Genomic DNA, 21986 nt, shown 5'->3' on the forward strand with positions numbered 1-21986 from the left:
TCGCGATCAATCATGAGTTTGATTGCCACCTGCTACCCATTGGTTAGAGCTGGTGCGACGCTCCTGCGAACTTACCCCAGCTTTCTCTCATTGGCTGCAGCTCGCGCGATGCTCCACCGAAATAACCCGAGCTTACCCGATTAATTCAGCTTAGCTCGGGTTAGTTCGGAGAATAAGAAAAGACGATATTCTTGCTCGGAGTTGGTACGACTGGAATGGTGCTCTCACTCTAAAACTAGGGCCAGCAGAGAGGGCCACTCCTCCACAAAGAAATATAACGCGTTCCTGCCATCCACAGCAGCGGCTAGCCTGTCGCAGAGATGGCGACGAAGCGGCCACTCTTGGACAGGTTTCGGACAAAGAAAAAACGTAATTTTGTTCAAATTAAGTAGTGTTACTCCATTATCCCAGACTTGTGTGTCGAACATCTGCAGGCGTTCGCGTTGCGTAGTGAATAAAGCCGACATCACCAAAGCTGCGCTCAGCCTTATTTATTTGTGTGGCAATGCTCAGATTATTAAAAAGGCTCTTGAAAAGATTGTAATGTTTCATTTTTTCGGTTGTTCAGCGCGTATTGAAATGTTTATGAATGCGAGTGTTATCTGGATACCCGGTGCTCTTCGAGCTTCTTTCGGGTAGGTAAGGACAGGTGACGGTTGTTCGGCGTGATTGCTCCTGCCTCCATTCCCCATTCTAACTTGCCAATAAATGTTAAGGCACTGTTCGTTATCATGCGATCGATATATTATAATTCGATACGTCTTCTTGTTAAGGGGATTTGGATCACTCGTCTCAAAACTGATGATCTTTATCCAAACCCTTAGGAGGCTGCATCCCAATGGTCTATCCCACGTACCGCGTCACGAGTTCTTATTTTTTGGTAGCAATATCGTGTAAATAACGTCGTCGGCGTCGTCTTCGGATGGTGCCCCCCCCCCCCCCCCCTGCCATAATCCCGATCCCCACACAACATCACAGCTTACTGTAACCGGATGCTCCAACAATGGCAACTTCTCACCCCCACACCCTAACGTCACATACTCCTTTGTTATGCGTGTCACGCCGGGCGCTCACCTTAATGGGTGGATGAGTGGCTGTGCGTAACAGTGCAAGATAAACGCACATCTACTTACCCTCCTACAAACGTAATGCCCCCACCACTGCCAACATCCACCCCAATGCTATGCCTGGTCACTGAGCCCAGTTGCCTCAACACTCTCAACAATGCCTACAGTTTAACCGCAGCGTAAATGGGAATGTTGCGGCATAAACGCAGCAGACATCGCACACATCTATGCGGTGCTATTAACAGTCTCAGTGTCATAAACAGTAGCAGCAGTTCAAATAACCTCAAGGTTAAACACTCGGCCACTTGCTTTAGTACAATCGTTCTTGTGCTCCAGGAACATGTTGGTATATCTGTGCATATGTGCGAGTGTGTGAGTGGGTGGGTGTCGGCTCTCACATGTGAAACAAGCGAGAGGCCGTCGCAGTTTACATACTTTTGCACTGGCTGGCCGTGTGCTGCCGCTGTCTTCTGGTCCATAACGCAAAGTATTACTCTTTTTTCTTGGGGAAAAAAATCAGCGAGAAAATAACTAATTTCAGGCAATGAGATTACGAAAGTCAGCGCTGAGCTAAACCAATTTTGCCTCCCTCAGCTCAATCCACAAAGAAGTTGGAAGCCACGCAATGGAATCTTCGTTAAACAATGAGAAATGGCATTCAGCTTCTTTGCTTCATGTACTTGTTAGAAGCAAACATCCACCCACCACCCTCTCTCAAGCTCCGGGTTTGAGGCTTCCGCGAGTGCTAGCAAAAATGTACGCTCGATGAGGCAGCAATAAATCAAGCGTTGCCGTAGTTTCATTAACTCCGCTGCATTTTATAAATGAGGGCAAAAAAAAGCCAAGAAGCCGTGTGTACTCTCGGCGAAAGTTGCATTCATCAGAAACTCCAATTCCTTTTCGCTTGCTTCGCAAGTTTCCCTAGCTGTGAACGTAATTCTTAACCTTACTTTTGTAAAATTTATTGATTTTTTTGTTTATAAAAGCCGTTGATAGAACGTAGTTTTAGTAGCAGAAAAAAAAAAACTACCAGGCGTGTCCAAAGCGCGTAAACCGTGCTATTCCACTGCGTTGTTCTGTGGCTCCTTATCTTCAATGCGGTGGCGTCATCAGAGGAGGTTACTGAGATGACATTGGTGTTGCGACCTTTGGCGGGTTTTAATAGGATGACAGCAGGGTTTAAGAGGATGTTACAAGTAAGTTTTAATCAACGGTTTAGAATACAGCGGCTGTGCATGACCTTGCCCGTGAAACGGGCGTGAATGTTTACTGCGCCCGGCTGCTCAAACACGTTGCATAGGGTAACCAAACACCGCTACTCGTATCGTAATTTTGCACAATCTCAGTCGACATCAGAATTACCATCACCAGAACTACTTGCGTCCAGTCAATCTTTTGCCTATCACGGTCTATAAATCCTCTGGTAAAAACACTGCTGACCAGTCAGACCTTAAGATCCAACGAACAGCATTAAAGTACAAAGGTTGACAAGGAATTTAAACCATTATCGTTTTAATAATTATAACAATAATAATAACAATTTCTTGGGGGGGAGGAAATGGCGCAGTATCTGTCTCATCTATCGTTGGACACCTGAACCGCGCCGTAAGGGAAGGGATAAAGGAGGGAGTTAAAGAAGAAAGGAAGAAAAAGGGGCCGTAGTGGAGGGCTGCGGTAATCAATTTCGACCACCTGGGGATCATTAACGTGCACTGACATCGCACAGCACACGGGCGCCTTAGCGTTTTTTCTCCATAAAAACGCAGCCGCCGTGGTCGGGTTCGAACCCTGGAACTCCGGACTCCGGAGATCTCTAATTTAGAACGCCCTTCCATGAAACTGACAAGCGAATGTACTACTCAGGTGAAGTTAGGTGCCTTCGCTCATCTCATTTTCTTTATTTAGGCACAGGTGATTGTTGTAAATAATTATTAGCGGTTCAGAAAGCAAAACATGCGTTAGATAGAATGTAACAAATGGTTCTTGTCTTGTGTAAATATTTTGCTGCACACCTATAACAAAGCCCCATGTTTCTTCACGTCGTCAGCTGAACACCCCGAGGTAGTAGGAAAGAAAACATGTACACTAAGGTTGCTTGCGGCTAATGAAGAATTGCCTGCTTAAATTCGCTCTGCAATCGATCATCATGGCCGCGGATCGGATACAGGGACCACAGTGTAACAAAAAAAGGAATGCGGGAGCAAGGCTCAAAAGGCAGTTTCTACAGCTTGTGCACCTTTAACTTGGTGAAAGTTGTGCTAAGACAGAAGTATGAGCACAGAACAAAAAGCAAATAAACCAGTCGTCTCTTCTGGCGACGAAGCAGCGTCTAAGTTATGCGTCGGAGAATCAGCTCTGACAGCAGGCAGTGTCTGTACTGTGTCTAGCCAATAACATCACTTCTTTTCGCGCAGCAAACACAGGCCAAGAAAAGAGAGAAAAAAGCAGGCGCCTGTCTGGATGCATTTGAAGACCTCTTTGACGGCATTCGCTGCAGAAAGAAAGAGGAGCTCGGGAACGCATCGTCGGACCGACAAAGCAGCATAAGTAGACCACCTGCAACTACGGCTGTCGAGAGAGAGAACCCGCATGCAGACTACGGTGAAAAGTTGAGGTGCAGGTGGATTTTATGGATTTGTGCAGCTGTGCTTTGCTACTGTACGTTAGTGAGCAAACCAGGAGGCGAGGTCACCGCTGCGGCATTGGGTTAAAACAAATGAGCCAAGCAGCACCTTTCTATGTACGTTGATGTAGTCAGACTGCTTCGTCATCCCAGTACTTCATTAAGAGGAGGTCTAGCTTCACGAGAAGTTTAGCTTCCTGAAAAACCTGAGAAATCTAGCTTCCGTTTTTTGCGGCACAGTCAGGACTGAGAGGCGTAAATTTATTTTAAGAATCATAAATTCCGCTGGACGGTGCTTTCTTTGAAAGCAGATTATTTCCTCTTGAACTGGAAGAAGTTCAAGCTGTCAATTATTTGTTCTGAAGACAACGAAATTTTGGGCCTCTAAATGAGTGTGCACATATTCTCATCTCACTTCTCCCCACATCGTCCCCTATCGTGTCCCTCTTTCTTCTCCTCTTCCCCTTCCCCAGTTCAGAATAGCAGGCCAGATATCTATTTTGCCGGCTGACCCCTTTGCTTTTCCTCTCATTAAACTTATCTCTCTCTCTCTCTCCCTCTCTGGAGCTATTTTGAACTCGTGTTTGATAATGAACTTCCCCGCAGATGGCTGGGCTCGCGAAGCGTCGGTGCTCTGGCCAGCAAGGACGCTTTCCCTAACTGGTTCATTTAACAGACAGGCAAAAAAACCTTATTCCGCAAGTCAATTTTAGACCCTGCTGGGTCCCTGGGCCACTGCGCGGTCCCGCACTGCATCAAGTAGGTCATGTCGGGACATGACGTCGGTAGCCCGAGCCACCGCAGCAAGCTGCGATGTGGGGTCTCCAGACGTGAGCAGGACCTCCCAGTCCGCCCAGCTCGAGACGGCGTGCTGTCCCTGCGGGGGAGGGTCAGCAGGGCAGCCGAAAAGGACGTGGGAGAGTGTGGCGTGAGGGTCACCGCATAGGGAGCATGCAGGGGAAGTGCCACAATAGTTGGATAACAGCTGAGGTGATGACAGAGAGCGGGTCTGGAGGCGTCTGAAGAGGACCTGTTGGGAGTGCGTAAGAGAGGGGTGGGGAGGGGGGTAAGTCTGAGAAACCAAACGGGGTATTTGCGGCCCGAGAGAAAGACACGAGCGGAGTTGTAGATTTTAGGGCCTACCTGTAGAGCCCCGCAGTACCCGTAAGATGGCATCGCGTCGAATTCTGTCAAATGCTTTGGTGAGGTCAACTGCAAGGATAGCGTTAGTGTTGTGGGGGATGGTATCAAAAACACGTCATGCGTAATTTGAAGTAGGGCGTCCTGAGCAGATAGATGCGTACGAAAGCCGAGCATACTGTGGGGGAAAAGGTGGTTGTCTTCCATGTACGTACTCAGCCGAGCAAGAATGCTTTCTCCGATGAAACGATTACATCCCTTCCCTCCAACTTTGAGACTTCGGAAGACGGGAACGCAAGCGCTTATGGCTATAGGGCTGTTGAGGGCGGTACAGGTTGACTATCAAGAGGCGAAATGAGATCTCCTGGATTAACCTATTAAAGCCTAGTGTCCCGACTTTGAGACATGAAACATGAAGAGACAAGAAGCTTGTATGCAGGCTTGTATGCAAGCTTGTATGTACTAATATTAGCACATTTCTAGCAGCCGCCGTTTTCGAATACACATACTGATGTTTGAAATTTCGGTGGCGCAGAAAACTTTGGGACTTTGGCTCTTGAGTGTGAGCACAGTATCTGTCATAGTGTGGAGGGTATAAATATAATACCCTCAAGAGGATCAAAACCGAAGATTTCATGCCCAATATCTAGTTTAAGAGATGAGGCCAAGCGTTCGCTTGGCAGATCCGTCCCCAGCATGAACAGAGCCGGCAATCCCCCGGTGTAACCGCCATGGTCCTCCTCATGGTGTCGTTGAGCACGGCTCAGGACCACAGTGCGCTGCAGCGCTTTAGCTCCTACCTTCTCTGTTGTGTCGATTGGTTTGTCAAAGAGCCCGCCTGGACGCGCAGCAATGAAATAATAATGGTTTCGACTAGTCCACTTAAAAGCACGAACACCTGCTTGAATCAGAAAGAATGTTGTAAAAAAGGCATCTCTGATATTCCTGTACCCTCCTGGCACACCACCCAGTGTCTTACATAAGGTGAATGCTGATATTTATGAGGGCTATGCCTTCATTTTCTATCATGGAAGAAGAAATTAGTGTGGCTGGCACCGGTATCGAGCGCAGCAATGGAATCACCCCCCCCCCCAAATCTCTGCACCAAAAAAAAAAAAGCAATTACAGAATCTCTATCTCAAGTTCGGAAACTTGTTCAGGGAGAGCACAGGCAGCACTATGGCCAAGTTCTCCCTTTAACTAGCGTAACGGCCAAAGCCCGATTTTTGGGTAATAAATTTTTAGATTGTGTTTCCGTTTAAGGCAATGGTGTAAAGCGAAGTGACTCGTTACTGCTATTTACTGCCACGTAGTTAGTAAATACTGAGGAGAGATTTTGAGAGTAATATATTTTGTACTAGTCTTTGTAATGAATATCGCGTTTCTTTTTTATTTGCACGCCAGAGAATATTAAGGTCAAAATTTTCCCATAAACGTTGGCGAGCGCTAGCTGACAGGATGAGCCGCGCCATAAGCTACTGAATGACTGCGCAAAGCCTCTTGGTGCAGGAAAGGGTAATGTAAGTCGTGCATGTAAAGCCGATGAAGCAAAAGTAAGTAAAAGTGAAGGAGCCGGCATAGCAAAACGTCACACCAGACCCCATGCAAGAAAACTTATGTCGGTATTTTTTTGCCTCATTAACCAACTGTTTTTCCTCGCTGGGCCGCAATTCAGCGTCAAGCATTTATCAACATGGTTTTACAAGACAACTTTGCCCGCTGAACATTTAATGGGGGACTTCCAAGAATATGTTTTGGACAAGGATGTGAAAAAGTGACACAAGACGAAACTTTTCGCCTTGGCTGGCGAGAAAAAAAAAACAACAATTGTAAAGAGCATCACTATCCTCAAACTTTCTGAACAATAGTAAAGGCACTCAACCCGTATTCACAAACCTCCAGATAAATAAAAGCGGCCTATTTATTGTCTGCCTGCATGTGCCTGCTGCTTACGATCACCAGTAAAATAAGCCAATCTTGAGAGGTAATCGTGAGGTCTCTTGACAAAAAAAAAATTAATTCATGTCAGCAAAGTTCTGTGACTAAATTCCAACGCAGCCTTAAAAGAACATTTGTAGCTTGTTGCGAAAGATTTTAAATTTCAGTGAAGTCAGACGGCTTCACGTTTGGCTCCCTTATAAATGTCGACGCCAGCACAGTCGCCGACACCACGGAAATGCTTAGTAGGGAGAACAGCTTGAAGACTGTGCACGAATAAAATACGAATGAACAAGGGCGTGATTTTTGATATGGGAAATGAGCGTAGCGGAGTGGTGGATGTGATTCTCAACTTCGGATTGTTTCCAGGCCTCCAATATTGAATACCAAGAAGTAGGAGGAGGAAAGAACTTTTATTTTCCAATATAAATAGTATTCCCTCGCTTCCTCGGCTTATTTCTTGTATCAGAAATCGCGCCCTTGTTCATATGACTGTTTTATTTGTTAACAACTTTCAAGCCGTTCCACAAACTTAAACCAATATTGAGAGTTAGGCTGACAAAGAGAATCCAACATAAACAGATGATTGTGCTAGGAAATAAAATTTTTGTTATGAGAAATATCCTTTCTTCATTCTCTCATTTAGCTGGATTTGCGGGCTAATGTGCAATCATTGCGGATTTCATAAAATCAGTTTGGAAACGAGAGAAAATTATATGCATGCAAACTGGTGTCCTCAGCTGAAGAAAAGTGAAGGAAGGCAAATAATTTGAGAAGCTGGTAATTTTCCTGCGAGTAATTTGTTTTATTTGTGTCAAAAAAATAATGAACATAAATGAACTTTGGGTGGTGCAATTTTGGATCAGACACCTACTGAAATTACAAAGTACTCCTTTCAAATTCTCGACTGAAATTCGCCAACCTTCCTTGCATAAAAAAAAAAACTAGAATTACGGCTGGATGATTACAATCTTTCCAAGGTGTAAGAGATTTGCATGTTTAGAAAAAACATTTAGAAACTACAGAGAGAAATAAACAACCAGCCTCCAAAGTGGAAACATCCTATCCTTGGACCCTCGAGATATTAAATTGCTTGTGGAAATAACGTATGAGCGAATTCGCCATTGCTTTACCCCCGTAACTTTTGCACACAACTCACTTCGTGCATCAGGTGACAGAGCCAAAGGGCTAAAGAGTGATGTCAAATATACATTTATTAGAATTTTATTAAACTTCGCCAATCGTTTTCTGATGTATCAAGGAAGAAGTTAGGTTATTAAGCATGAGATACAATAACTTACGCCGTTATGCATGCTGATTCATATTTAACGATTTCTTAAATGTTTTTTCCACGTAGGAGATCTTTTATCGTTTGCGTATTCCCAGCCCCTGTTACCACTCAAGCAATAGTAACCAGGCATACTTGATCACTGCGTTTCGAGATTATACTGACGACTTTCTGACACGAAACTCGTCTATTCCGTTTGAAGTAAGAATATCATAGTAACACCTTTATCTCCTGATCATTTATTTCTTTGAAGTACATGTCGCTAGTACAAATGTTGAGCGCTTGTCGCTAGTAACATTTCTCATGCGTCTAGCTTTTTGTGCTGAAACTCGCATATAGAATTGCAGATCTTTTGATTCATAACGTCGTTAGTGTCCAGAAACGGCCTCTTGGTATCAGGGGTGCCTTCATGCGGCTAAGCTATTGTGCCGTGTTTCCATATATCGCAGACAATGACGTCATATCAGCACCAATCTGCACTTTGAGAAAGTTATTTTGGTCTCACTAACCGCATTCAGGGAGTAGCAAGTGTATTCACGGGCTCTCGGGGGAACTCTACTTCTTTCTGCAGTGCCTCGGCCAGGGGGACATGACAACGAGAACTTCACTCTGTTTTTGGAGAAGCTTGAAGAACTGATTTACGATGGCCGAAGCATGTGAATTACGGCTACCGTCGGTGACCGAATCAACAACCGCCTAGGCTGCGTGACTGCTTGGAGCCACATTTCCATACGACTGACTTCATCAAAGCATAGTTAAATGAAAAATACTGAATGTCTTTTCATTAATACTGAGCCCCATTGCATACCCCTGTGCGCTTCTATGACAGCAGATGTGGCGAATATTTTTGACTCCCGTTTTTTTTCGCACGTCAATGAAGGACGAAACCATCTTTTACCCCAACGTTTTCTGATCCACCTGGTTTAGTGACTGCAGCGGTGACTGCAGTGTGTTTAGTGAGAATGTTGAGGTGCTGAATAACTTAACAATCTAAATATTGTACAAAAGTCAGTTTTCATGCCTCTTATCGATGACAGGCATGTACTGCTTTTTGAAGCAAAAGATTTGTATTGGTTTGCTGTTGACACATGCAGTACGGTTAGGAAGCTGTGAAACTATAGTTAAACGGGCAGCTCCTTTACGCAATCGGGATATCACATTTCGTTCACGAAGTATTATATACGAAATTGGACATTTTGCGCGCTCTATATATAGCTCTGATCACCAAAGGGAAGAAAGAACAAATTACTATATTTCATTCCCGCAGAAAACAAGTAGATCCTAACTCTGTAACCATCTGTATTAACAACTCCCTACTGGAATATACTCCTTGTTTTAAATATCTTGGCGTACTGTTTGACAGACACCTGCACTGGCAATACCATTTATTAGCAGTGGGGGCGAAAATGACATCGGGGTGCTTTAAACTGCTTCAAGCACGTGATTTTTTTGGCACAAGTACATTACGTATTTTATATTTTGCCTTTATCCACAGTCATCTCTCATACTGTCTGGACTCATGGGGATGGACCTACAGTAGTTATCATCAGCCAATAAGAAAATTGCAGAAACGATCATTACGAATCATAACGCATTCTACGCAGGATCACCCCAGCAACCCATTATTCCATGACCTACGGATATTACCTTTCGATTCACTACGCCTCCTAAAAACAGCAACTGTCGTTAACAGCATCGTAAGAAACAACCACCCCTTCCATATGTCCCTCTTCCATACATCATCTCGTGCTACCAGAAATGTAGCATTAGGCATCTTTAATTTACCGCCCACGCACAATGTTTATGGAGAACGACGGCTCTCTTTCACTGGTGTTAAGATATGGAATACTCTTCCACAAGAAATAAAATATGCTCAAAATTTTGCACATACAGCTAAAAAATTCTTTCAGCTCATGCATTAAACATGTTAAAAGACATCTATCTGCATTTCACATCCCATTTATCATTATAATTTGAAGTACACGATGTTTTCCGAGGCGACTGTTCCTTGTTAGCTTTTTTTTTTCTTTCCCCCATTTGTACTATGTATATATCTCTCTCTCCGCTCTTCTAAGTTTTTAGTGTGCATGCGACGAAGTGTCTGCATTATGTAATTTCATTTCTTGGACCCATAACTAGCCTACGGCTACGGGTCCAAACAGTTCTGGACACTTTTTTTGTGTTTTCATCGATTAATAAAAAAATTTGAATTTGAATTTGAATTTGAATTTGAATGTAGGCGTTGTTATCATTTGAAAAATTTTAAACGATTTCAATTGGCCACCGTATGTAGAAAAACTAAACGAAAAACAAGCTCCGGAAATTCAAAGTACAGTTGCGTTCGCGAAGCTCTTTACGAGTTTATACTCTGTTTCCGCCCTTCAAAAAATGATTTAAAATATACGTAATGACAATGATTGCAACAGGGACAAAACGATAACTTCGCGCCATGATGTGAAAGGTAGACTTGTTAGCTTTGCCAGAACACACTGAGTGGTTACGGCGCTCAGCTGCTGGACCGAAAGACGCGGGTTCGATCCCGGCCGCGGCAGTCGAATTTCGATGCAGACGAAATTCTAGAGGCCCATGTACTGTGCGATGTCAGTGCACGTTAAAGAACTCCAGGTGGTCGGAATTTCCGGAGCCCTTCACTACGGCGTCTCTCAGAGCCTGAGTCGCTTTGGGACGTTAAACCCCCCAAAACTAAAATAAACTTACCAGAACACAACCGCCCACCACTACCACGAAGCCGTCGTTGCACGCCGTTTCCATTACACACAATAGGTAAACAATCTAGCGACCAGTCAGCTGTATGTATCTGCTGTATCAGGAAATACACGCTTACATTGTTATTCTTGGAGCAACAGATCGTTAAGCGAGATTAAGAGAATGGCGAACAAAATTTAGAAAACGCATGAACTGATCAGGCTGGATCTTATCTTTATTTTTTTATTCTTGATACCCTCGATTACAAATTAAAACCTTGTTGCAAACTTTATCTTACGGCCGTTTGCTAACTGGAGCTAATCCAGACCTCGAGGCTCACAGAACCGACTTATGAGACCAAATTAAATGCGGAACATTGAGATTGCACAATATAGGTGTCATTGTTCGCATAGCGTTGTTACGATACGCTGCTGTACTGGCGGACGGCTTTTTGTGGCTGCGCGGAGGAAGCTACGGGCGCGCGTCGTCAGCTTAAACGCCCATCTCTATCCCTCGTGAGAGCGTGATAAGAGTGCGCTTGCGAAAGCCTTGCGCCTCGCCCTCGTAGCTTCCACAGCATAGCAAAAAAGCTGTCCGCGACTATAGACTACAACGAAGGATTTTAACGACAGCTTAGTCAGTAATTAAGCAAAAAGAGACGGGAGTGGTGATTACTCCGTTTTTAGCGCACAGTGCGCCCGGCGACATAAAATATGAAGAAGTGAAAAAAATTTAAATGCAAAATTACATTACGCGAGATAATAGCATAATAAATGACCCAATGTTACAATGGCCAGTACAAGAGAGTATAGTTATTTTTATCGTGGTATTACGAAGCAATACAGGTTAAAATGAAACCATCGCAAATGTTCCGAAGAAGAATTGCTGAGTTGCCGGAGCAAACGCTGTTTTCAGAGCCTTATGAATAGTTGTAGCTTGTACGCTATAAATGTCTTGCCTATATTAATGTCTTGGTATAAATGTCTTGCCTATTACATGTACGCCTAATCTTATCGGCATTGAGGCATACTTCCATCAATATTCTCTTCCTCAGTATATTTTGAAAGCACATCCTGTTACAAAAGTTTCTCAAATATTCCACGATGCAAAAACAATAACCGATTTATCATTCTTTATTTCATCTGGGAATATTTTTGAAATGTTTTGAAAATGTATTGCGGATTGAACACACCATATCTCCGAAAAAAATAAGGGCTTGTAAGAACTTCCCACTAGGGCTGCGAGTAAATACTTTCAGCTGAATCCACTCTGCCCGTGCTTAAAAGCACCACTTATGATAACCTTCAGAAATCGTGAGGATGAAAATCTATGAGTGGTCCCAGAATAATAATATTTGGCGTCAAAGCGAGGGGTGTGGCAAAGTCATATCGGGTAAGGATAGGTCATGTACAACATCAAAAGCTATGACACTTACCAGTCAGGCCTTAGCGTTGAATTAAGAAAAAAACAGAACATGTTCCTCCCATGGGCAAATTAAATCTCCTGCAAATAACGATAATAGTTTCTTGAGTCGACATTGCTTCCGCATGAAAAGATTTGCGTCAGCCTAGGAGCTTACTGCTATTGATCACATGCGAAGATGGGAGAGGAACTTGGCGGCACTGAATGAAAATGCAAACTTTTTCCAGCTAGTACAAAAAACGCTGCAGTGCATCTATTCTCGCCCATTCGATGTAGCTAATAAACTAAATCGCTAGAAAGAGAAAATTTCCTCTTTCCAGCGAAACACAGCTCCAAAAATATAAGCAAACAGACTCAGCTTCAGACGAAAAGAGTTTTTGATATAAAAATGTTTTGTTTACAGAGCGCACGGCCATCCTTTTTTCCGTGAAATGTAATAGCGATGAATGCATGTGAATAAAAGTGTTCATATTGGCATCATACGTAATAGCGACTCAAACAAGGCGTGATTCAATCTGCAAGCAAGTGGATTCACGCAAAAATAAATATTTTTGTCAGCAGCCAATTGCTCTGGGTAATTTAACTTTAACGCATTTACACTGGCTGGCATCCAATTTTGAGTCCTCTTCTCATCACAGACAGAAATGCGGCTAAAGAAAACACATTTATAGCACTCTACGTAGCGCGGAAATGTTGAAATCATCTTTCCAGTCAATTCAATCCAAACATATCCTGTTCCCGCTGCCTGACTTCTTAGTACTGCGCCAGTGCGGATGTTAAAAATGATGGGCACCGGTGTACTGCCTTTATTTATTTTTCCTATGAAAGAATGCAAGTAACTGTTTTTATGCGTTAGTGTGTCTTAACCGTGTACTTCCTGCAGTGCTAATTGAGGTAGAGGCGCAAAGTTGTCAAAGCTTTTGTTTCCGCTTGCAAATATAGACCGATATTTTGAAGCGTTGTGAAAAAAACAATTACGAACGTTCATATCAAACAATATCAAGGTGTCAGAGGCTTCCTAAGAGATCACCAACTGCAAAAGCTAACCTTAATTACAAATCAAGCTAGCAGCAGCCAGCTGGCGCATTGCATGATTTGCAGAGAATGTGAGAATTGTGAAATTTTTTACGGATATCGGATAAGCACGGAGGTACGTGCGCGTAGTATTCCTGTTTCAAACGCTCCGAAATACACTGCAATTTCGAACTTGTAATCACGCTGTAGATATATATTATTGAACTATTCAAAATGTGTTTTTAATTTCTCTAGTGTACGAACACAAAAAGACGAAATTCCAGTAGTGGGGGGTTTGTCCGACGTCTTCGTTGCCCGAGCGTAAGGGTTAATCTGCATGCAGGTGCATAAGCAAAGCATTTCATATACTTAAGAGATACACACTTCGAGGAAAATTGGCTGTCTCTTAAACATTGCACGGACAGCAGCGGTAGACGTGAGGAGCCAGTGAACGCTGTTAACTGCGAAGATGGTTAACGGTATTCTAAATGCCTTGAAAATATGACAGGTGCGTCATGTCATTGTATTTTGTGATCTATACCTGCCGTCACTCGTGGTTTCAGCATATTCTAGTTTCTGAGATATGTGATTCTCATAGACGCTTTTTTGCAGGAAACTTCTGTAACAAGACGAACACTTAAGACTAAGTATTCTTTCACTCCTATAAACACAATAAACTGCAACAACGTCCATCCGCTCCAAGCTCTTGCTATGTCACAAGCTCCATGACATTTGCCTTTGGTACTTTTTCTAGCACGCTCAGCGACATAAGACCTCAACAAGATTCATATCACACGTTTTTAAATGTGAAACGAAACTCTCAAGATTACAAGCAGAAAAAAAACGCACGTATTGTAGCACACGAATGGTAGCAACTTGAAGAACGTGAGCTTGCCGCCCCCTTACGCTGTAGAAAATCCCGCATGTCATTAACGCATTTCACCTCCTTGATGGTGCTCACTAAAGGCGTTCTAATACAAAAATCGTCCACTTAAAAAAAGCGATTTGGTTTTATCTCCAAGAGAGCAGATTGAATGATCTGTGTCAAAATCATTAATGACGCATCTTTGATAAATTATGCAATGCAGTGCGCAATTTCTTTTTAATCTAAGCCAACCACTGTGACATGGAGGAGGAATCGCAAAAACTACACCTCAATGCACTTTATCTCCTGTTCTTGAAGGTTGCGCCTGACAGACAAATAACGTTTGCAATGTTCATAGTTTACCGCACGAAGGAAGACCCCGCCCACCAAAGCACAAGGTCGAAAGCATCGTCAAGAAAAGTAACGCGTGGATGTCCGACGGAGAAGAGTGCAATGTATATAAAACGAACTCACCAATGTAGATCGTTTCCGGCAGGGCAACTGCAAAGTTCCTCAGCAGCAGAAGCAGAACACAGCACAAGACACAACACAGGCGGGGCACAAAACAGGGGCTTGCGGACATGGTCGCCACAGTGACTATCGTTTGCGATAGGCACAATATCCTCCGCTCAAATGTCAATGGGCTTCTGGAAGCTGTCCATGTTTGTTGATGGAAACCATAGGTTCGTTACGTCCACAGTGCCTGTCATGAAGAAAGAAGCAGAGAATAATAATCGGGATGTTTGTAAACAAGAAGCTGGTAAAGAAGATGGTAAAAGTGAACAAACAAGAGAAACATATTATATAATAAATGGTAAACATCAAGAACGACTAAAGAAATCGACGCTCCAGAAACAAGCGCAGATCAAACAAAAACTCAGTTTTTTTTCGAACCGAGGACCTTCCAGATTTCATCACTTTTGCAGTTGGACCGGAAACATTCGGCTGATGTAAAGAAGACTTCGCTTCATTATACGACTGAGTGAGTTTCTGAGAGTGGAAAACACTGCGCGGCCTAGAATATGTGAAAAAAAAATATTCTATTAAAACACACACCAAGGAAATGGGGGTCGTTAAAAAATGCCTTTGAGAAATAAAACGCCTGATAAACGCAGTTCACGCATCTCCTCTGTCTTGCCCGCAATGAAAAATCTGATAAACCTCTAAAAGCTTAAATAAGGAAAAATAAATTAAAAAGTCTAAGAATGCCCTTCCTGCCTATAATATCGACACTTAATAAGCGTCGCCGAAAAATTTTAAGGAAGCAATGTAGCATATTTGGTTACAGGCAGGCAATTGAAAAATACAGGTTTCTGGGATTTTGTAGCCTCCAGCAAAAACGCAACACTCCAAGCAACATGCAATCTAAAATATATGTTTCCCCGCGCTATGTTTCAAACAGGGTAGAAAATATAAGGAAACTTTGTTTCAGACTCTTCAAAAATAACAAGCATCTAGGTGCAGCCGCTAACGGACAAAACGAAATCCGGAGCGACAGCGACGTAAGCGGCTTTTCATGCTCGCGATTTGTCTAAAGAGGACCAAATATATCAAACTCTCCAGCTTTTTTTCTATTCTGCTGAGACGTTACGCCCACGTTGTTTTGCCACTTTACGCGACTTTTTTTAGATTCACCCCTCAAGAATTTCCTTTCCTTGCCATGTGTCAGGCGGAAGAAACAATCGTAAGCTCTTCGACGTCGCACAACAATTCACTGCATATAAAAGGATTGTAGCTATGCTTTAAATTTGTCAGATTACGCATACAGGTTTATTGCACTTGAGTTCTATTACGCTTGCTTGATATTTTATTTTTTTTAAATATCCTGAGCTCGAGCACATGTCTGAGATCTTCTAGAACCATGTGCCAGCGAGTTAAATCATTTTAGGTGGCATCTATTATAAATCTGCAACAGAACGAAACAGTCCTGACGCCTGCAATTAGTACAAACAGCTTTTCTTTTTTATAAAAGATTGTAATAAATTGAAAAATTCATATCCCTGGCAATACAAACGTGTGCACGACGCCTAAGCACTGCGCCTATGCGTTTCGCTCTCCGACTTACGTTTCAGCCTTGAGGAAGTTGATCAGAATATTTCCATGCTGTCCGCCGTCCTTGGCGAAGGACACCGTCAACCTCCTACCTACACTCTTTCTCGGCTACAAGAAATACTGACCACAGGTTCTTGCAGACAAAAAGTATTTCACAGCAATGCCGTAATGAACGGTACAAAATAGCACCAATACACACAAGGTCCACAACACCGACGTGCAGTTATTCTCAAGAATGGCGCACAGTAACAGAAAATTCGAGTTTATACCTCTTCATAAAGCCGAATAGTGTGTACAGAAAACGTGAGGTGCAGAAGTTAGTTCGAAGAAGATCGTCGTGCACAAGCCAGAAGTCGGGCCTGCGGATTTTCCAGCGCGTTTACTGAAAGCGAAGAGAGTCTCCGTATTTTATGCACAAACAGATCAAAAGTTGCGCGCTCGCGAACGTCGGAACTCACCGGGGCCGCAGCGCCGACCGTCCCGAGCGAGCGCAGCGGATGTTCTGAAGCGCCGAGCGCTCGAGAAGTTTTTTCTCCCCAGGCGCGCTCCCAACTTCCATCCGCAGTCGCTCTCTTCCTTTCTGTCGCTCTCTTTCATCGCTCGCTCTTCCCCATCCGCCCATGGGGATGAAAAGCGGCGCGCCGATGCTTCGGCCTAGTCCCACGTCGCGTGTGTCGCTGGCTCCGACTTGGGTCGAACGGCGCTTGCGCTGTCACGACCCCTGGCGGAAGGAAAGGCGAATGAGCGGGCTCTGTAGAAGGAGCGGGAAATCCAAACTCGCATGCCCGATTCCTCCACGAGTGCTTCAAGGTGGTGGTGGTTACAACTTTATTGCCAAAAAAGAGAAGGGAGCTGGGGCGCGTCCAGGGTGGCCTCCAGTCGGGGGCAACCTCTTGAGCTCGCGTGATGAGGACCAGCTGCGTTGTTCTTCTTGAACTGGCCAAGAACTCGTCCGATTCCTACGCTGAGGGCGGTGGCAAGTGTGCCGTCGGAGGGGGTTCGCTAGCGCCTTCCTATTATATATGGTCTTGGTTGCCGTGCGTCCTGTCACCGCAGTGTGTGCATTCAGGATCGTATTCACCGTTTTTAATTAAACATTACTGCTGGGAGCTCAGAATGGCTCTTGTGTTTAGGTGACTGTGTCGTGGCTTGTGCCTTCTCCAGGTCGGGGTATGTGCATTTTAGCCCGCGATAAACCTTTGTAATCTTCGCAGAACGAGTGTAGTGCCTCAAGTTATTAGCGCCTAAACTAGGAAGGCATGTGACAGACGACTGTTTTGCATAAACTGAACACGCGAACAAGAAAGCCTGATGGCAGGGAGCATTGCCTTATTTACGAAGAGGGCTCCATGGAAGTTTGCTAAGGGTGAGCGGGGGAGTGAAATAAGTTAAAAATAATGATGAGGTGGCCGGAGGGTATTTATCTGGAACAATCACACCACGCTTGAAAACTTACCAGTACCAATATGTGTATAGAATGTTTGTGTGTTTAAAGCACCTCGCTATTGGTCGGAACTTTGCTCCTCCGTCTTTTGTCCGTTTTTTTTGCGCTGCTACCCTGAAGAACTTGAGCATGAGGAAAACGGGCTGAAAAAGTTCAAGACAGGCGAGCGAGCAATGGAAAGAAAAACGATAGGTGTAACAATCCGAGAAGGCCAGAGAGCATAATTGGTCAGATAATAAGGACGAAGTAATGATATCCTAGCTGCTATCAAGAAGAAAGTGGCATGTCTAGGGCATATAGTGCGAAGGCACGACAAACAATTTTCTCTCGCGGTACCACAGTGGATTCGATGAGAGAGCAAGCGCAGCTAGCGGTTGGGAAGAAAGAAGTAGGCGAAAAAATTGAGGGTAATGCAGTGATAAGGTGGCCACTGCTGGGTGCAGGACAGGGTGTATCGTAGGTCAATGAGAAATTCCGTTATCCTGCAGTAGACGCAGGTAGGCTGATGTTGATCGCGAGGGGGGTGGCGGTTAAATGCCACCAATAATTGTGGGGATACTCTTTACGCCTCCTACGACCGATGCGGAAACCAATACTCCCAAACTATCTCTAGTGGCCTAAAGCGGCCCTTCTTCCACCGGCCTACAGCGGAGCAGCTACGCATGTACAAGGCGGAGGACAGGCCCCAACGTCGTCCAGTGGATGCCCCGGCTCTCCCCCTCCCTCAAGTTCAATGACGGCGCTGGCAGTGTGACGTCAGCCTCTCTCGTGCCTCCCTCTCTGCCTGCTGCTGCCTGAGACACTGGGAAACCAACCAATATTTGTGAAGTCTAGAAGAAACAGTTCTCCTGCGGATTGTCCCTGGATGAGCTGCTCTTCGCGGTCACAGGAGCGGCCCGGGTTAGCGGACTAGTCTTGGCCCTGAGTGCGGAGTATCGACCACGCGAGAAACGTTCCACACTGCATGTTCGAACCAAGAATCCTCCCGATTGCAGGCTTGTTAATGAAATTCTTGCGTACTTGGCACAGTTTCATAATGGTGGGGTGAGACAGTAAGCGAAGGATTTCGTAAATTTGCCAATTTAGTAACATGACGCGAGCGCAGGAGAAAGAGAGCGCTCACTATAACCATCATTATCACATCTCTACTCCGACGGCGGTAAAAAGTGTGTGGCGGTGCTTCAGTTCAACACTTTCGACCTCTGACCACCGTGCCAAATCTTTTCGGCCATTTACATTCAAGTTTTTACCTTGCTATTGCGTACAGCCACTCTCGTTGTATGTAAGAGGCAGCTATAATTTACCCCAAATACGAGCCACGTTATTATAAGAATTTGTTGTCTCCAGCGTGCATCGGTTGATTAGTGACAATGCACGTGAACAACACATCGGTCTTACGTAACGGCAAAGAAACATGACTGCTGTTGTACCTTATTCGATGACAAATTGCGAAGTCGAGCTGTGATATCAGCGATGGCGTTTCACAAAGCTTGCAAGCCGTAAGAACAACTTTGTACTACAGATATATGTCAAGGCAGTTGCACTGTTCTGAAAAAAAAAAACAAGTTATTTCAAAGTAAATTCTGGTAATTTTATTGGAAGCATCCTAGGCTTGAGATGTTCTCATGTCTCTCATCTTCATCAACAACAGCTTCACTACGCCAACTGAAGGGAGAGCACTCGCGCATGTCTCTGCAATTAACCCTGTCTTTTGCCAGCTGCGACCACCCTATCCCCGCAAACTTTTTGATCTCGTACGCCCACCTAACTTTCTGCCGCCCCCTGATACACTTGCCTTTTCTTGGAATCCTCTCCGTTACTCTTAAAGACCAGCAGTCACCTTGCCTTCGCATTACATGCCCCGCCAAAGCCCATTCCTTCCTCTTGATTTCGACTAGGATATTGCTACGTACGCTGGGAGTACGACGAATGTTTGGTTTACGGTTTCATGGGTGTTTAACGCACCAAAGCGACTCAGGCTATGAGGGACGATGGAGTGAAGGGCTCCTGAGATTTCGACCACCCGGGAATCTTTTACGTGCACTGACATCGCACAGTACACAGGCCTCTAATTTCGCCTCCATCGAACTTCAACCGCCGCGGCTGGAATCGAACCCGCGCTTTTAGGGTCAGCAGCCGAGCGCCATAACCACGGAGCCACCGTGGCGGCCAGTACGACGAAGTGTCTAGAGCGATTACGATGCTGTGGTGCGCTCCTCTATTCTGTTCTGCTGTCCCAGGCCACCGATATTCTGCCTAGCAGATTACTTGTGCTGCATATAGTCCTCAGGTAACATTTTTTGGTGGTTGTCAAATTCAACCCCGGACCCAGGCTGGATCTCCTCGCCCATTGTATTAATCATCCCCGCGAACCAGGCAAATTCTGCGGGAGAGGCGACGCTGGTGTTTGCGACTGGCTCACTCTTTATGAACGCGTCAGCACGCATAACAGGTTGGATGCGACGCTGGTGCTCGCAAGTGTGATATTTTATCTGACCGGCACCACGGGAGTGTGTTTCGAAACACATGACGATGATTTGACCTCGTGGGACGTCTGTGAGCAGAAACTCCGCTGCTTATTCGGGAAGCCTATCGGGCGTCAAATCGCCTCCAAGAAGGCTCTCGCGTCACGCGCCCAAACGTCTTCAGAGCCTTACATCGCCTACATTCAGAACGTCCTGGCCTTGAGGCGTAAAGTTGAAAAATGCATGTCAGAGGCAGAGTCCGCCACATACTGAAAGGTATTGCCGACGATAGCTTTGACCTGCTGCAATGTAAAGACTGTTCTACGGTCGCTTTTGTTCTTTAGGTGTGCCGGCGCTTCGAGCAGGCCAAGCACAGGCTTATTTCCCACCGTTTTGACCGGCTGCCGGACGCCGCCGCCAGCTCCTCATTTGATCTGTCAACATGTGGCAGCCTTCCTACCCGTCTAACTTAGTGCACCCCATTCATACACCGGGTTTATTCCCTCACCCACTGTGCCCGCTTCCGGTCTTTTAACGTTACACTGTATCACTATCACAAAGCCTCGATGCGCTGCCACCATGGGCACACTGTCACTGGGTTGCCTGCTCGCCTCGCTGTCTGAGAGACCTGGGTTCAATTTTCCGCATCTTAGGAAGAAATTGGATATATTTATATCACGGGGAAGCCATCTGGAAGGTTTAGGAGCACGGCTCATAGCTAATGCAAAAGCGGAGTTTGTTTGCCAGTTTCGCATTAAAAACTTATAAATTGAATGAATGGGCGCAGTGACTGTCTCATGTCTCGACGGACACTTGAACCATGCCATAAGAAAAAGATGAAAAAAGGAGTTGAAGAATAGCGAAAGAAAGAGGTGCCGTAGTGGAGGGCTCCGGAAAATTTTCGATCACGTGGGGATCTTTGACATGCACTGATATCGCAGAACACACGCGCGGCTTTTTGGCTTTGCCTTTAGCTAAATGTGGCCGCCGCTGCGCTCTCCTGCTGCTGTGTCCGTATGAAGAAAGAAAAGGAAAGCGCACGGGCCTTTCTACTGCCTCCAACAGGGCCAGTACGGTATGTGCCATCGTTTGTAAGGCTAACAACAACAGGGCCACTATCATTGTCGCATGTCGTTGGAAGTCAAATGAAAGAAGCAGATGTGAAAGCATGGCAGGAACGGACGTGCCTTGCGGCAACCGCGTCCGTAGAAGCGACGACGCTGCCGGCTTCAGCAGAACACACCCCATTTCCCGATTCCCCCAACGTGCCCAGCTCCACTCCGGTTATGACGGTAAAAGTGAGAGTTTCGCCATGCAGCTAGGATATGACGATGCTGACATTACTGGGGAGCCACTGCTTACGTCATTAAGGGCAAAATGTAAGGGTAGAATCCTGGGGAAAAATCTGAGGGAACTTGTAATGAATCGGGTCCTCGTGAAACTGCTCGAGCATTTAGTCCCGTACACCTCCAACGCTGCTGACCTCCCTATAACAGTTTTCCGCTGTATGTAGCCCGTAACCAGCTAGGCCGGTTCCCACCTGCCCAAATTAACGTCGCAAATGAACATGACTTTTCTTTACCAGTTAATAATTAACCTACTACTCGACACTGTGGGCAGCTTGCTCCTATTAAGATGGGCAAGCTGCCACTTGCCATGATGCCGTCGCAGGGTTACGTGACCTTCCTCGACCAGCAATTAATTTGTCACTTTCAATGCCGGGCACGTTCCCCAAAACACGGTGCGCCACCTGCTTTTCTCGGCACTCCAAAGCCGACGCCGCGTTTTCCTCTCAAAGGGACCTTGAACTCGGTTGCTTTAATGCGTAGGAAAGGGGGGGGGGGGGGGACGCGGAGGGGGGGGGGGGGCACGTGCACGCCATAGCGCACCTTTTACTAAGTGTATGCGGCGCTGTCATCCTGAGACATTGTCGTCGTGCTGGGAACAGGTTCGGCGGTTTGG

The 21986-nt window shown here is 45.3% G+C and overlaps 1 protein-coding gene across 1 annotated transcript in view; it reads right to left on the bottom strand.

The window, feature by feature from the left end:
- The window catches only part of LOC144097316 (glutamate receptor ionotropic, kainate 2-like), a 481864-nt gene extending 465076 nt beyond the window's left edge, over window positions 1-16788 (bottom strand). Inside the window, exons 1-2 of the mRNA XM_077630058.1 lie at window positions 16574-16788; window positions 14538-14766 (exon numbers count right to left, since the gene is read on the bottom strand). Of these exons, the coding sequence (XP_077486184.1) occupies window positions 14538-14646 (109 nt within the window). The 5' untranslated portion in view covers window positions 14647-14766; window positions 16574-16788. The remainder of the gene's footprint in view (window positions 1-14537; window positions 14767-16573) is intronic.
- Between the last annotated feature and the right edge of the window lie 5198 nt (window positions 16789-21986).

This window comes from Amblyomma americanum, chromosome 7, assembly GCF_052857255.1.
Source record: "Amblyomma americanum isolate KBUSLIRL-KWMA chromosome 7, ASM5285725v1, whole genome shotgun sequence".
Lineage (NCBI taxonomy): Eukaryota > Metazoa > Arthropoda > Arachnida > Ixodida > Ixodidae > Amblyomma > Amblyomma americanum.